Source organism: Scyliorhinus torazame, chromosome 3 (genome assembly GCF_047496885.1).
Source record: "Scyliorhinus torazame isolate Kashiwa2021f chromosome 3, sScyTor2.1, whole genome shotgun sequence".
In the NCBI taxonomy this organism is placed as follows: domain Eukaryota; kingdom Metazoa; phylum Chordata; class Chondrichthyes; order Carcharhiniformes; family Scyliorhinidae; genus Scyliorhinus; species Scyliorhinus torazame.
Window position 1 is genome coordinate 310,806,151 of NC_092709.1, and position 15,337 is coordinate 310,821,487.

The following is a 15,337-nucleotide window of genomic DNA, read 5'->3' on the forward strand; positions in this document are numbered from 1 at the left end:
AGAATATTTTGCTAGTTATTTTGGGGTGTAGTAGTCAGTTTCCTTCTGAATTAAAACCAAATTATATTCAAAAACTTTTAAAGTGTGCCTGTCAGAGTCCTTGTGCGCAAAAGCACTAGCTTAATTTTTAGAGTCTCCTTGAAGGCATGCAATTAGCGACAATTCCTAACGGTGCATTAATCATCCCGGGGATCTGGGCCAAATTTGTGGGCTTGTTTCTATCTCAATGTTTGATCAGCGAGATCAACAGATTGCAGAAACACTATTTGCACTGAATGGGGTCTGCACGTATATAATTGAAACTAGTCAACCATGGTCTATTAAAGATGCATCTCATTGTGAACGTCATATATTTTATAGATATATATATATATATACACTACTAAATCACATTCAACCCTGAACCTATAACAACAGGTGCTACCCAGTTATTTATTCATGGAGATATCAGTTCAAGGTTTGACCTTGTTCACACCCTCAATAGACACACATGCACTACCAGCAGGAACATTTAATATTGATCAAGTATCAGAAGCCTAAACTATTATTCTTTTTATAATCCAAGAATACCAGGAAGGAACCAGTAGATGTGGTATACTTACAGATTTCCAAAAGGCATGCAATAAGGTGCCACACAAAAGATTAATACACAAGATAAGAGCTTATGGGGTTACAGGTAATATATTAGGGGATTGTTTAATGGACAGGAAGAGAGTAGGGATAAATGGGATAATTTCAAGTTGGCTAGTTGTAACTAGGGGAGTGCTGCAAAGATCAGTGCTGTGGCCTTGGCCATTTATAATCCCTAATAATTTAGATACATTACTCTCCTATTTGTGTTCCAATGTCTCCCTATACTGATCACTAAGGCCTTTTTTAAAAAAATAGATAGGAGCATCACGAGCTTCGTGTGAGCAGGGAAGGTCCCGAGGGTAAGGAGGGGGTTCCTACAACGTAGTAGAGACAGAGGGGGACTGGCGTTGCCGAATTTGGGCGACTACTACTGGGCCGCCAATGTGGCGATGATTCGTAAATGGATGATAGAGGGAGAGGGAGCGGCGTGGAAAAGATTGGAGATGAAGTCCTGTAAAGAGACGAGTTTAAAAGCGCTGGTGACAGCGCCACTACCGCTCTCACCAAAAGAATTTACCACGAACTGTGGTGGCGGCAACATTAAGTATCTGGGGGCAATGGAGGCGACAGAGGGGTGTGCTGGGAGCCTCGGTGTGGTCCCCGATCAGGAACAACCATAGGTTTGCCCCAGGGAGGCTGGATGGAGGATTCCAGAGCTGGCACCGGGTAGGAATCAGGAGAATGGGAGATTTATTTATAGACGGGACGTTTGCGAGCTTGGGAGCGCTTGAGGAAAAGTATAAGCTGCCCCGGGGAAATTTCTTTAGATATATGCAGGTGAGAGCGTTCACGAAACAACTGGTGAGGGAATTTCCGCTGCTCCCGACGCAAGGGATCCAGGACAGGGTGCTTTCGGGGGTGTGGGTCGGGGAGGGCAAAGTGTCAGAGATATACCGGGAGATGAGAGAAGAGGGGGAGGAGTTGGTGGGCGAACTGAAGGGAAAATGGGAAGAAGAGCTCGGGGAGGAGATTGAGGAGGGTTTGTGGGCTGATGCCCTAAGCAGGGTAAATTCCTCTTCCTCGTGTGCCAGGCTTAGCCTGATCCAATTTAAGGTGCTGCATAGAGCACACATAACGGGAGCAAGGTTGAACAGGTTCTTCGGAGTGGAGGACAAGTGTGGGAGGTGCGGGGGAAGCCCGGCGAACCACACACATATGTTGTGGTTGTGTCCGGCACTGGAGGGGTATTGGAGGGGAGTGACGGGAGTGATCCCGAAGGTGGTGAAGGTCCGGGTCAAACCAGGCTGGGGGTTAGCTTTATTTGGAGTTGCGGATGAGCCGGGAGTGCAGGAGGCGAAAGAGGCCGATGTCGTGGCCTTTGCGTCCCTAGTAGCCCGGCATAGGATTTTACTCATGTGGAAGGAAGCGAAACCCCCCGGACTGGAGGCCTGGATAAACGATATGGCGGGGTTCATAAAACTGGAGCAGATGAAGTTTGCGCTGAGAGGATCGGCTCAAGGGTTCACCAGGCGGTGGCAACCGTTCCTCGACTACCTAGCGGAACGTTAGAGGGAAGATAGATGACCAGCAGCAGCAACCCAGGGGGCGGGGGAGGGAGTATTACTTTGTGTTATTTGGTTAGTTTACCATGTTAGTTACACAATGTTATATTGCAGTTATCATGTTACTTGTATTTTTATTTCTTTGATTTGTAAGGGAAAAAATTGTGTTTGAAAACTTTAATAAAATATATATTTTTTTAAAAGATTATGAAGTGGCTTGACAGGGTAGATACTGAGAAGTTGTTTCCCCTGGGTGGGCAACATAGAACAAAATAGCTTTAAGTTCACTCACCCAACAGTAGGAAATACATTTCAAAGTAACCCCTTCAATGTGAAATGTTTTGGGAGATGCGAAAGTGTTATATAGCATAAACAGAAGTCTTTCTAATGTTCATTCACTTCTGTTAAAACATTTATTGAGTTTCCCTGTTAATCTGCATAATAGTTTCAAGTCTGTCTCATCCAGGTGAATTCATAGATCATCATGATATAAAACTGTGCTATGGCACATCTGGAGATACGGAAGCAAACAGCGTGACATGAGAAACTCTGCATCTTCTGTAGACTTAATCGTTATTAATAGGTGATTAATGGTGCATTGTTCAGGGTAAGGGATACAAGGTCAATCCTGAGATAACTGGTGTGAACTGCAGGTGAAAAATAAAAACTTACTTGTAATATGAAAGCACGGGCACTGTAGCTCCAACAGAGCTTCGCTAATGCAGCGACCCATCATCTTAAAGTACTGCTTTCCATTTTTACTATGCTGACATAAAGCTGCTTTCTTTGCAAGGCAATATGAAACCAGGAATGTCTGATGGAGGCATCTATCCCATTATCATTCTGAGAAGTGCTGAAGGACATTTATTTTAAATCTTGTGTAAAAATGCAATAAAAATACACATTATTCTAGTTCCTGAAGTCGAGTATGGTGTATTTATCTGAAAGAAAATGTCACAAAAGACAAAATAACAAGCACTTACTTGTACCTCTCCAGTTTCCTTTTCAAGATCTTTAATGTTGCTGCCGCACTTGTTGGATCAAGTTCCTCATCAGTCCTCCGTGATGGTGGGGGCCGAGGAGACTGCATTTCTCTCTTCACTGTCTCCTTGGTCATTGCTGCTAGTGGCTCCAGTCCTGTAGTTACACACAGTACATGCACAATGTAAACTATCACAGTAAGATCAGTATGTTTTGTGTGTTTACCATATATTTTTTAAAAGCCACAGAAACAAAACACACAAAATAAAGCTTTTGAACAATAGTCACCACTTTCATCAAACATCTTCAGTCAAACTCAAGTTGTGGTCAAATCCTATGGTGTCCCCATGTTACTTGAACCAGAATTCTGATTCAATAATTGCAATGAATTCTGTTATTCTAAGCACTTAGGTTAATTAAATAAACTAATATTCACAGTTAGACAAATAAGAGTTGACTATAATTATCAATTTCTTCATTAGACAGTTATCATGGTGTACAAAAGAAGTTGTAAACACAAAAATGTTTAAGTAGGTTTTCTAAATACAGTTGATGGAACATATAGCAAAAAGCATTTGTTCCTCTCACCTCATGGTTAACTGGACGGTATGTATTGGCAGTGAGCCTTGAAGTCCAAAAAGGTAGCCTTCTCTTCCCATACCTACAGCAAGTCAGTAGTAGTGGGGTTCTACAGTTAACCATGCGCCAAAAATCATGAAAGAGGTTGTGGGGAAAGCTAGGGTTTCCCCTTGATCACTAGTCGGGTGACTCTTGCTGGAAATGAAAAGTACACACATGCTAGGAGAGAAGGACCAGACTCAGCTGCGATGGGCCTCAAGGTCAAGTAAACAATTAAATCACGAGATGCTCTCTGACCAGGTTAATGCATGGACTGGCATTTGGACAAGACATCAGAAGACCTCAGTCCTCTCTGAAACTGTACCAAGCAGTCTGATGAGGGAAAAATTGTAGAGGAACAAGGAATAAAATTACTTGGTTTAGTGATGGGTTATATCAAAAATCATTTGGATCAAGTAATTCCAAGGCAGCAAAGGGTCATTAATCAAAATTATGCTTGCATGCAAGGATAAAATAAATCTAGTAGTATAAAGTACAAAACGTTGTGGCAAAAAAATAATGTTTTTGTCTTTTATGTTTCAAACACTGAATCACATTGTTACAACTGTGACCTTCGTACAAAACTATAAAATGCCAAAATCATTTTGAAATTGTTCAGTGTCACCTATTTGCCTCAAGCAATAACAAAGATAGAGTTAAAAAGATTAATCAATAGTAGGAAATGGCTAGGCTGGGCCTGTAGCTGAAAGCTAGGCCACTGAATGCTGACATTATTGATTTTAGCAAGTTCACCAGGACTTGTAATTAAAATGTAAATTTGAGAAAGAGATTACGTCCTGACAGAAATCTTGGGATTAGGGAGAAGATAAAGGGCCTCAGTGGTGCACAGAGAGAGAGAGAAGGAAGGTTTCCTCAGCTGTGAGGCTTTACCCTAACTTTAACAACATTGGATCTGCTCTGAAGTTTAATTAGTAAATTGTTGAGACAGATAATAGAAGCAGCTGATAGAAGTTGAACCATGGAAAGCACCTATGGATTCTAATGCTTTTTAAACTTTTAACCCATTGCTCTCTGAATTATGTTTAACCCCAACAAAGGAGCTATTTGGAATAGATGTTAACTTGTTGAGTAAAAAAGGTTTGGTTTTGGAGATGGTTGGTCAAAGAAAATGTCACCAAATCACTTTATAAACTTGCTTTAATTGAAACTGCAGTACTATTGGTTACAGCATAGAAGGAGGCCAGTGGTTAGCAATGTTGCCTCACAGCTCCAGGGACCCGGGTTCAATTCTCTGGTGACTGTCTGTGTGGAGTTTGTACACTCTCCCCATGTCTGTGTGGGTTTCCTCCGGGTGCTCCAGTTTCCTTCCACGGTCCAAAGATGTTTAAGTTAGGTTAAAGGGTTATTGAGATAGGATAGGGGAGTGGACCTGGGTAGGGTGTTCTTTCAGATGGTCGGTACAGACTTGATAGGCCGAATGGTCTTCTTCTGCACTGTAGGGATTCTATAATTTTAATAGTATAGTTAATAGAATTCACAGTGCAGAAGTATGCCATTCGGCCCATCAAGTCTGCACCGGCCCTTGGAAAGGTCACCCTATCCCCATAACACAATAACCTGACCTAATCTTTTGGACACGAAGGGGCAATTTAGCATGGTTAGTCCATCTAACCAGCACATCTTGGTGCTAACCACTGTGCCGCTGTGTCACCCCATCAATTGGCCCATCAATTCTGTGCCTGCTCTTTACAAGTGTGATTATGCTAGACCCACTCCCTCACCTTCACCCTGTAGTCCTGTAAACTTTCTTAATTCGGGTGCTTATCAAATTCCTTTTTCAAAGTCGTGATTGATTGGTCTTCACAATACTCCAAAGTAGTTCATTCTGACCTGGAATACCCATTGCAGGAAAAAAAACATTTTCCTCTCGTCACCTTTGGTTGTTTTGTCGATCACATTAAATTGTTGTCCTTTGATCTGGTACTTGACCTTTCCACCAAAGGGAATTATTTATTTCCTATCTAGATCCCTCATGATTTTGAACACCTCTATAAAATCCCTGCACAACCTTCTCTTCCCTATGGAGAACAGAAAGAGAGAGAGAGACAGACAGAGGGAGTCATTTACTCATGCCACCTTCAATGATTTATTTGACTTATACCTCCAGGATTCTGTTTTAGATCTCCCTTATTTTACTACTTCTAATCAAAATCTATCATGAAACACCTCTCTTCATTAAATTTCATCAGCCACGTGTCCATCCATCGCACCAGCCTTTTTCTGTGTCTTTCTGAGGTCTATTACAATGCTCCGTTCAGTTCACAATACTTCCAAGTTTTGTGTCATATGGAAATGGGGGTTCCCACGCCGTGGGGAAACCCCCGGGCGCCGGCAAAATGGAGAATCCCGCCGGCGGAGAATCCGCTCAGTATTCCTAGTCCTGACCATTAACTTTCGTTGACACCAGCTATCAGTCTGTCTTATAAATCAACTGTGGTCAGTAACAATAAGCCACATGGGAAGGGATTCTCTGATGGCGAGTCAGAGAGTCCATGCCGTTGCGAACGCCGTCGCGTTTCACGACAGCGCAAACGGGCAGCCGGCAGCATCGATTCAGGCCCCGAAAAGGGGCCGGCAGCGGGGCCGTGAGAAACGCAGTGGGCGTGGCGCCAGAGCAGCGCCGTCATCGCACGACGCCCGGATGACGCCGCGTCATTGAATGTGCGCGATTCTCGCACAGGCCATGAAAAAGAGATGGCTGAGCCCCACCGTGCCGCTCCCAGGTTCCGGGACAATGATCTGGAGGCATTGGTGGACGCAGTTGAAGAGTGCAGGGCAATCCTGTGCCCAAGACATGGCCACCGGTACCCGGCCAGCACAGTCAAGCGCAGCTGGCGTGAAGTGGACATTGCCGTCAGCACTGTGGGGCACACCCCCTGCTCTGGAGACCGGTGCCGCAAGAAGCTCCACGACCTCACGAGGACTGCCAGGGTAAGTACCGCGAGAGCTCGCCCGGGCCACACACCCCCTCCCCCCCCCCCGCCCCCCCCCCTACCACGTGTCGCGCCCTTCCCCGCCCACGCAGGAGGGGGTGCACCATGTTGCACCTGACCCACATGGGCACGACACCCCCCTTGCGAGCCGACGTGACGTGGTGCCCAGTGCCGCCCCCCCCCCCCCCCCCCCCCCCCCCCCCAAAGTCATAATGTTGCTAACATCTGTGCGTCTTGCTGCTGACCGCCGAACTCTGATGCTTTCCCCCCCCCCGCAGGACAAGACAGCCCACAACCACCGTGAGCGTGCAAGAACCGGAGGGGGATCACCTCTGCTGCACCCCATCACCGTCCATGAGCAGAGGGCTCTGGACCTCGCTGGGGGAGCTGCCACCCGGGGGGTAGCGCCATGCCAGATCGGAGGCGCAGTACCAAGTGAGACTCCCCTGCCTGGCTACACCCCCTCACCTCCCCCATCCCACCCCCCCCCCCTCACACTGCGCCTCCTCACACTGCACACTGCCCCCTCCACCCCTAACCCCTCCTCACATTCCACCCCCTCACACTGCCCCCTCCACCCCCTAACCCTCCCCCTCCACCCCTAACCCCTCCTCACATTCCACCTCCTCACACTGGCCCCTCCACCCTCTAACCCTCCCCCTCCACTGCCTCACACTTCCCCCTCCATCCCCTAACCCTCCCCCACACTCCACCCCCTCACACTGCCCCCTCCACCCCTAACCCCCCCCTCACATTCCACCCCCTCACAATGCCCCCTCCATCCCCTAAACCCCCCCCACACTACACCCTCTCAGACTGCCCTCTCCACCCCCTAACACCCCCCCCCCTCACTCTCCACTCCCTCACACTGCCCCCTCCACCCCCTCACACCCGACTCCGCGTGTCTAACGATACACGTTTTATAGTGTATTCCAGGGCCAGCAGCCGATCGTCCCGGAACGTCTCGGATAAGCCCCCGCCGTCCAGGTCCAAGTCCATCCGTCCACAGGGACTCACGCCAGGGAGGGGAAGGAAGACGGACAGGAGGGCCCTCTTCCGAGGCCAGGGCCCAGGAAGCGGACGCACAGAGGACTAACAGAAATTACATTGACGAACACAGGACGGACAGTCAGGACATAGATGGATGATGGGAGGACGGAGAGCCAGGACAGTGACGGACAGAGGACGGGGACTCTGGACAGTGACGCACAGAGCACGGCCAGACAGATGATGGACAGGCCGGAAATGGCACCTCACATCGGCCGGGGACAACGTCCATCGGTTCAAGGCTCGACCCAGGAGACCCCAGACCTGGGGTCCAATGTGGAAATGGACCTTGCGTCACTGCTGTCACCCACACCCTCCACCATCGCAGCTACACTCACCTCGGTTGGGCACATTAGTGATGAGGCTTCTGGGACACTGACTGGTGCGCACCACACAGCCGAATCGGTACAGCAGGTGGAGGTATTATCATCATAGAATTTACAGTGCAGAAGGAGGCCATTCGGCCCATCAAGTCTGCACCGGCTCTTGGAAAGAGCACCCTACCCAAGGTCAACACCTCCACCCTAGCCCCATAACCCACCCAACACTAAGGGCAATTTTGGACACTAAGGGCAATTTATCATGGCTAATCCACCTAACCTGCACATCTTTGGACAGGAGGAGGAAACCGGAGCACCCGGAGGAAACCCACGCACACACGGGGAGAACGTGCAGACTCCGCACAGACAGTGACCCAAGCCGGGAATCGAACCTGGGACCCTGGAGCTGTGAAGCAATTGTGCTAACCACTATGCTACCATGCTGCCCACAATCTCCTACTCATGGAGATATTTTAGTTTTCACTGGTATGAAGGTGGTTTTGAGATAAGACCATAAGCTATAGGAGCAGAATTAGGCCACTCGGCCCATCAAGTCTGCTCTGCCATTCAATCATGGCTGATAATTTTCTACCTCCCCAATCTCCTGCCTTCTCCCTATAACCCCTGGTGCCCTTATTAATCAAGAACCTATCGATCTAGGAGCAGCCGAGGGGCTGGACGGTCAGAGGGCAGGCCAGGCCCAGCACCCAGCTGCCGCCCAGACAGTTCCCGGGTTCCTGGACTCTTACTAGACCCACACACAGACCTGATGCATTTGGAAACCCAGGGAGTGGACAACGGGATGTCGGCTGCCTTCCACCATCTGCAGACGCAGTTGGAGGAGTCAATCTGCATCCAGGAGCAGGGAGTGGTGCCGGTCATGGCTGCCACCCAAGCCGACACCGCACGGGTGGCGTCCGCGGTGGAGGCAATGGGGGCAAATGTTTCGGCCATGGGTCAGGTTCTGCAAGGCGTGGGGCTTGATGTGCACGTGTCATCCGTGGCCCAGGACAGGGCTGCCCACTCACAGGCAGCCATATCCCAGAGCCAGCTGGACATTGTCGCCGTGCTCCGGAGTCTGGCCCAGTCTCAGCAGGTCATGGCCCAGTCTCAGCAGGCCATGACCCAGTCCCAGCAGGCCATCGCCGAGAGCATCGATGGCCTTGCGCATGTGTTGGATTGCGTCGCACAAGCACAGCGGAAGGTTGCACAGTCCCTGACAGGAATGGCGTATTCCCTGAGCTCCATCGCTGCGAACGTGCAGACTCTGGTCGATGCCACAGCGGGTCTCCAGGACTGGCAGCGCCAGGTGGTGTTGGTGCCACGGCGCTCGTCTCCGCAGGCACCACCGTCCCATAGTGAGGCCTGCCAACCACCGAGCTCCCCGAGGGGGAGGAGGTTCTGGGGCCCGTCCCGGTGACTCCAGCAAGGGAGGTCCCGGAAAACACGGACTCCCCCCGTTCCGTCCCTGGTGCATCTGGTGGGCAGAACAGGGTGGCACCATGCCATCAGCACGCCCGCCGAGCAACCTGGCCCATCCAAGCCGGGCCGCCCCAGGAAACGCGCGCCGACGGGGAGCCAAGTCGCAGTCCACCTCCACTCCTGCTGTACCGTCTGGGGAAACACCAAGGCGTAGTGGTCGGACCCGTAAGGCAAAGATGTTAGACACGTAGTAAGTTGGCACGGATGCAGTGCACAGCTTAGTAGAGGCAAGGGCACTTGTATGAGAAAGTCCCGATTAAAGTCACTGTTACACCAAACCTAGATGCCTCTGTGCTATGTCCGGTGCCTGAGGGGTCACGAAGGGGACCGAGTGGCGCTGGGGTCGAAGTTCGGTACAACAGTGAGGCCGGGTGTGTGTTCCCCCCCAACACCCCGCCGTCCTCGGCATACCGATGCCAGCTACCCCATATGGCCAGGTGATGGACTGTCCGTGACGCTTACAGGGACCACCGAGGTGGAGGGTGTAGCTGTGGCCATGAGTCAGACATTGTCTAACGATCCGGAGCTCACAGCCCATCGCAGAGCGGGTTGTCATCATTCAACATGCACTGATCACACCCGCTTACACAAGCACCTCTGTGAGACCATCCCGTTGTGCCGCAGGTGTAAGGTGCTGTGAAAGTGGTGGTGTGGGGGCTAGGGTTGTCGGATGGTGCGGGAGGTAGGGGGTGGTGCGTTTGGGCAGAACGGTGGTGCAACAACGGCTGGCATGTTGCTCCCGCGGAAACCCCCCCCCCTCCCCCGAGCATGGCGGCATCCTTTCCCCACCCACTCCTCCTTCCCCCCCCTCCCTCCGCCCTCTCCCCTGAGCATGGCGTCTTCCTTCCCCAAAACCCCTCTCCCCGCCAGCACCGGCCGTGGATGCCACAACATGCTGCCTCCGAGAACGCCAGCCACTCACCTCCTCACTCCGCATCGTCAGCCAGTTTTAGCAGGGGTGAACGGCGACGGCGTGACCTTCAGCCCATCTGGGCCACTGAGTATGGCGATTCTCCGGCAGGCGCGGCGCCGACCTCGATGACCGGTTGGGAGAATGGCGGGACGGCGTCGCGCGAAAAATCAGCGCGAACGCCGATTCTCCCAAACGCCGCGGCATGGGGGAATCCCGCCCATGGCCTGCCATATTTCACTCATTTGGAGTGACTCATTCACACCACTCATCTCAATTATCTCACATGTAGAGATAAACAATTCTGCAAATTTTCATCTGCAGCATGAAGACAGAAAGAGAAATGTAAAAACAATCTAATAGCTCACTAACTGCAGAATGTATTGTCTAAACTTTGTGTTCTAAAGAAGTCATATTGGTCCCGAAACATTAATTTTGTTTCTCTCTCCCCGGATGCTGCCAGACCTGCTGTGTTTTTCCAGCATCCGCAGTATTTTGCTTTTAACAAACTTTGCGATCGGAAAAAAAATTATCCACCATTTCAAAATAACAGATCGACATACATATTCTTAAAATTAGCATCAACATGACATGGGAGATGTCTGTATTAGAAAATGTTCCCACCAAGGATATCAGAATGGATATTACAGCTACAACTACACTTCAAAAGAAAACATCTGGAGTTTTAAAGTACTGGAATTCAACTAATTCTGCAGGTTTACTACATTAATTTAAAGTAAAATAAAATATTACTAAATCCTCAACAGTTTTAAAATGAAATAGAAATATCTCCTTAAAAGCCGAGGAACAATAGAATTGTACGCACATGTATTATGCATTTAGACATTACATTTGCACGGAGTAATTTCAAGGCCTTTGAGTCCTGACAGAGGTCCCATACAATCTTTTTAATTTGTGTTCTGCCAGATTATCAATACTGGCAAAATATTACAACCAATTGATTGCCTGTGGCATTACACACTGGAGCGGAACTTACAACTTAACAGGGACCCAAAATTAGCAGCATCAGATCAGACAGCCGTTACATACCCTGCCCGATGTTCCTGTCCAAGGGAAAACTGGGCAGATGTATATATTCCTGAAACCTCATTTAAAATAGAAAGTGTCGATATGAATTTGCCATAACACTTCCAATGGGTGAGGATGTACTTACAATGTGACAATTTTATCCAGACAGTTTCCATTACAAATATGAACACAGGAATTTATAATGGATAAAGTTGACAGGAGGTGTATTTTTAATCTTTTCCTACTTGATAATCAGGGTTGATAGAAATAGAGACGGTGTCAAAATCCAAGATTGCTTTGGTTAGATACCTGAGCAAGCTCATCTCACCTTTCAGGACATTTTCCTTTGTTATTGCTCATCAAACTCCCCAGATTATTTTAGAATTTTTCTTGGCATTGAAGTAGCTAAATTAAAATTAGCTGATAATTCCTTTTTAAAATCTAAATTCCTATTTTGTTGCATAATTTCATTTTTAAAATTTAGATTAGTGGATTTGTTCACAAGAAACAAATTTGATATCATCAGCAATTGAATGTGTAATTAGAATATCTTAAAAAGAGTTCCGAAGGTAGGTTAACAGAAAATAAATCATGAGATGAGCCATTCATGATTTCATGAGGTAGTTCTTCTATACCTGCATTCAGAGCACTTGCTGCACAACCCAGATGAGATTAAAAACTCAGCATGTTGAGACTCACAGCATTAACCAACGTTGCACCATTCCAAGCTATCACATACAACAACAAACTCCTTTGCAAAACTATCAACTAGATTGAAAATCACATGGACATGTTTAAAATCGCCTTTGCCTCTTATTTAGCTCCACAGGTACCAGCGTTTATCCAATATTACATCTAAATGATTATTCCTCATAAGCAGCCAGGGTGGTGAGCTACAGAAGGAGAGGAAGCAGAGTGGAACTTGCATCCATTGCAAAGCCCATCAATCCTGGGCTGCTGTATAACAATGAGGAGTAGGAAGTCTGCCTGATTTTCCTACTCCCTAATCGAATTATATTGAATAACACTGTACTGCTACCCATTGTCAACAAATCCAAAATAGCTCAGGCCTCTCATCTGAGTCAGACGACTGGGAATTTTTAAATCCCACTCCACATATTTAAGCATAAAGTCTAGCTGAAGTGCTGTGGGAGTGGTGCACTGTCAGAGGTGTCAGATAAGCTATCAACTTTTGACATGCAATATCCTGTAACACAATTTGATGAAAAACAGCGGAGTTCCCCTACTAACCTGGCTTGTCCCTCAACCAACAACACAAAAAGGATTAACTGGTTACTATTGCATCACTGTTTGTGAGGCCTTGCTGCGTGCAAATTGGCTGCTGCGCTTCCTATATTATAGGCAGATTAGACTTTGATTTAATGGCTGATCAGAAAGAAAAAACTTCAACAATGAAGTAGTTTTTCATGCTGCAATGGAGTGTCAGCCAAGATTTAAGTTCAATTCCTGGAGTTGAAGTCCTTGAAACCAAATCTTGCTGACTCCGTCAAGAAGACTATAAGAAATTAACCCCAAAATATTCTGGTTTAAAGACAGCTAAATTTCAGTAAAACTTTATAAGATGCCATTTTTGAAAGACACAGGAAACTCTCTCTGTGAGAGCTAACTGAAATAATTTTTAAAAACATGAATATGGAAATACGCAGAATGTTCTGATCATTTTTTGTAAATTTTGAAAGACACAGGAAACTCTCTCTGTGAGAGCTAACTGAAATAATTTTTAAAAACATGAATATGGAAAAACGCAGAATGTTCTGATCATTTTTTGTAAATTTAGAGTACCCAAGTATTTACTTTTTTCCAATTAAGGGGCAATTTAGTGTGGCCAATCCACCTAACCTACATATCTTTGTGTTGTTGGGGTGAAACCACGCAGACACGGGGAGAATGTGCAAACACCACATGGACAGTGACCCAAGGCCGGGATTCAAACCTGGGTCCTCAGCGCCGTAGTCCCAGTGCTAACCACTGTCCCACGTGCCTCCCCTTAAAGTTCTAATAATAATAATCGAATAATAATAATCTTTATTGTCACAGGCTTAAATTGCAATGAAGTTACTGTGAAATGCCCGTGGTCGCCACATTCCGGCGCCTGTTCGGGCACACAGAGGGAGAATTCAGAATGTCCAATTCACCTTATAGCATGTCTTTCGGGACTTGTGGGAGGAAACCGGAGCACCCAGAGGAAACCCACGCAGACATGGGAGAATGTGCAGACTCCGCACAGACAGTGACCCAGCCGGGAATCAAACCTGGGACCCTGGAGCTGTGAAGCTACAATGTTAACCACTGTGCTGCCCTTTTAGCTTTGAAAAGATTAATTTAAATAATGTCACTGGATTCAGCATGCTACTTTAGTAATCATAATTGTTTACATTCAGGTAAATCAAATATAAATTCCATTGACTGATTTAATTAAATAATAATAATCTTTATTGTTAAATAAATTTAGCATTCATAAGCAAAAATATTATAAAACTATTGTTCGTTCAACAAACAGTTGACCCCTTTTTATTACTTTGAGACTGCATATATCTTAGATAAACTAGACTCCTTTTTCTTATTCACAGCCAACGTGAAACGTGCCAAAGATGGATTTAGTGTCAGGATTAAGAGGACGGATTGATTCAGCCTAGTTAGGATTGTACTATTACATTATCTTTTTCAGACTGCCACATTAATGCCATGAACTGGTATTTATGTCTGCCTGGTATGAATTTTGTAGTAAACCCAGTTGAATAACACTCCTACCTCACGCCACCATGAAAAAAACGCTTCTGGAATCAGTTGACTTTGTAACAATATGAATTTGGAAGAGCATTACATAAACACACCAACTGCTTGTGCATTTTGCTTTAATCAAAAACCAACATCTCTGCAATGTGAATGCATAATATGTTACAGACTTTTACATCATCGTTCAAATAAGCATGACCACACTATGAATTACAAACAAGAATTGAAATGACAAAACTGTTGGGAGCAAGTCAATTGGATTTGAACAGTTGGGTTGGCACTGGAGTTAGGACGTTCTGTTCGGCCTTGGATGAGGTACAGTAGAAGCGTTAGCTGGGCCAGAAAGAAATTTAACTGATATATTCAAGAGAAAGTTATTGGATGTTTATCAGGGGAGATCATCGCAAGATGTTTATTTATCTATTATAAATGGGTGTTCAAATAACTTGGTAATAACTTCCTCAGTCATCAGTGGGCAGATTAAGCACACAACTGATCACCTTATTGCTTAATAATGGGTCTTTGTTTACGTAGCTGTGGGAGAGCGTACTGAGAAGTGGCAGCCGGCAGCTGCACAAACTCACCGTATTCCTCCCGAAGGTGCTCCTGAATGTACGGTTCATAACCTTCCTTCTCTGGAACTTCAACAAAATCATCATCATTGTCGTCGTCATCATCCTCATCGGTCCCTTTCATCTGTCGAAGCAAATCAAAAGAAAACCTGTCACTATCGCTGACCTGTGAAACATCCTAATTATACTCTTCGGAAATGACAGGAGCACTTAACTTTCTCAGTGAGTAAATGACAGCAATCAATCAAGTCTGAATAACAATGAGCTGCGGACCTGAAAATTATTTTTGTATAGAATCTACCCAGGAATTTATGAAAGGTGAAACACAACCCAAGGTTTAGGGTATTATGGCTTTCAGCTTGCACACTGCACATCAAACACTAAACAGAATTTATGAGTTTTAATTTTCTGAAAGGTGCAGTAGGGTCTGGTGCTACAATGCATAACATATACTGCTTTTTTTTTTTAAATGCATGAAATTGCGCCATTATCCAGTGTTCACCATTTCTCAAAAGTAAAACGTCAAAATTTC

At 46.6% G+C, this 15,337-nt stretch overlaps 1 protein-coding gene across 1 annotated transcript in view; it reads right to left on the reverse strand.

Annotated features, from left to right (window-relative positions):
• The window catches only part of uvssa (UV-stimulated scaffold protein A), a 178,176-nt gene that overhangs the window by 88,856 nt on the left and 73,983 nt on the right, over window positions 1-15,337 (reverse strand). The window contains exons 8-9 of the mRNA XM_072497539.1: window positions 14,818-14,929; window positions 3,119-3,272 (exon numbers count right to left, since the gene is read on the reverse strand). Of these exons, the coding sequence (XP_072353640.1) occupies window positions 3,119-3,272; window positions 14,818-14,929 (266 nt within the window). The remainder of the gene's footprint in view (window positions 1-3,118; window positions 3,273-14,817; window positions 14,930-15,337) is intronic.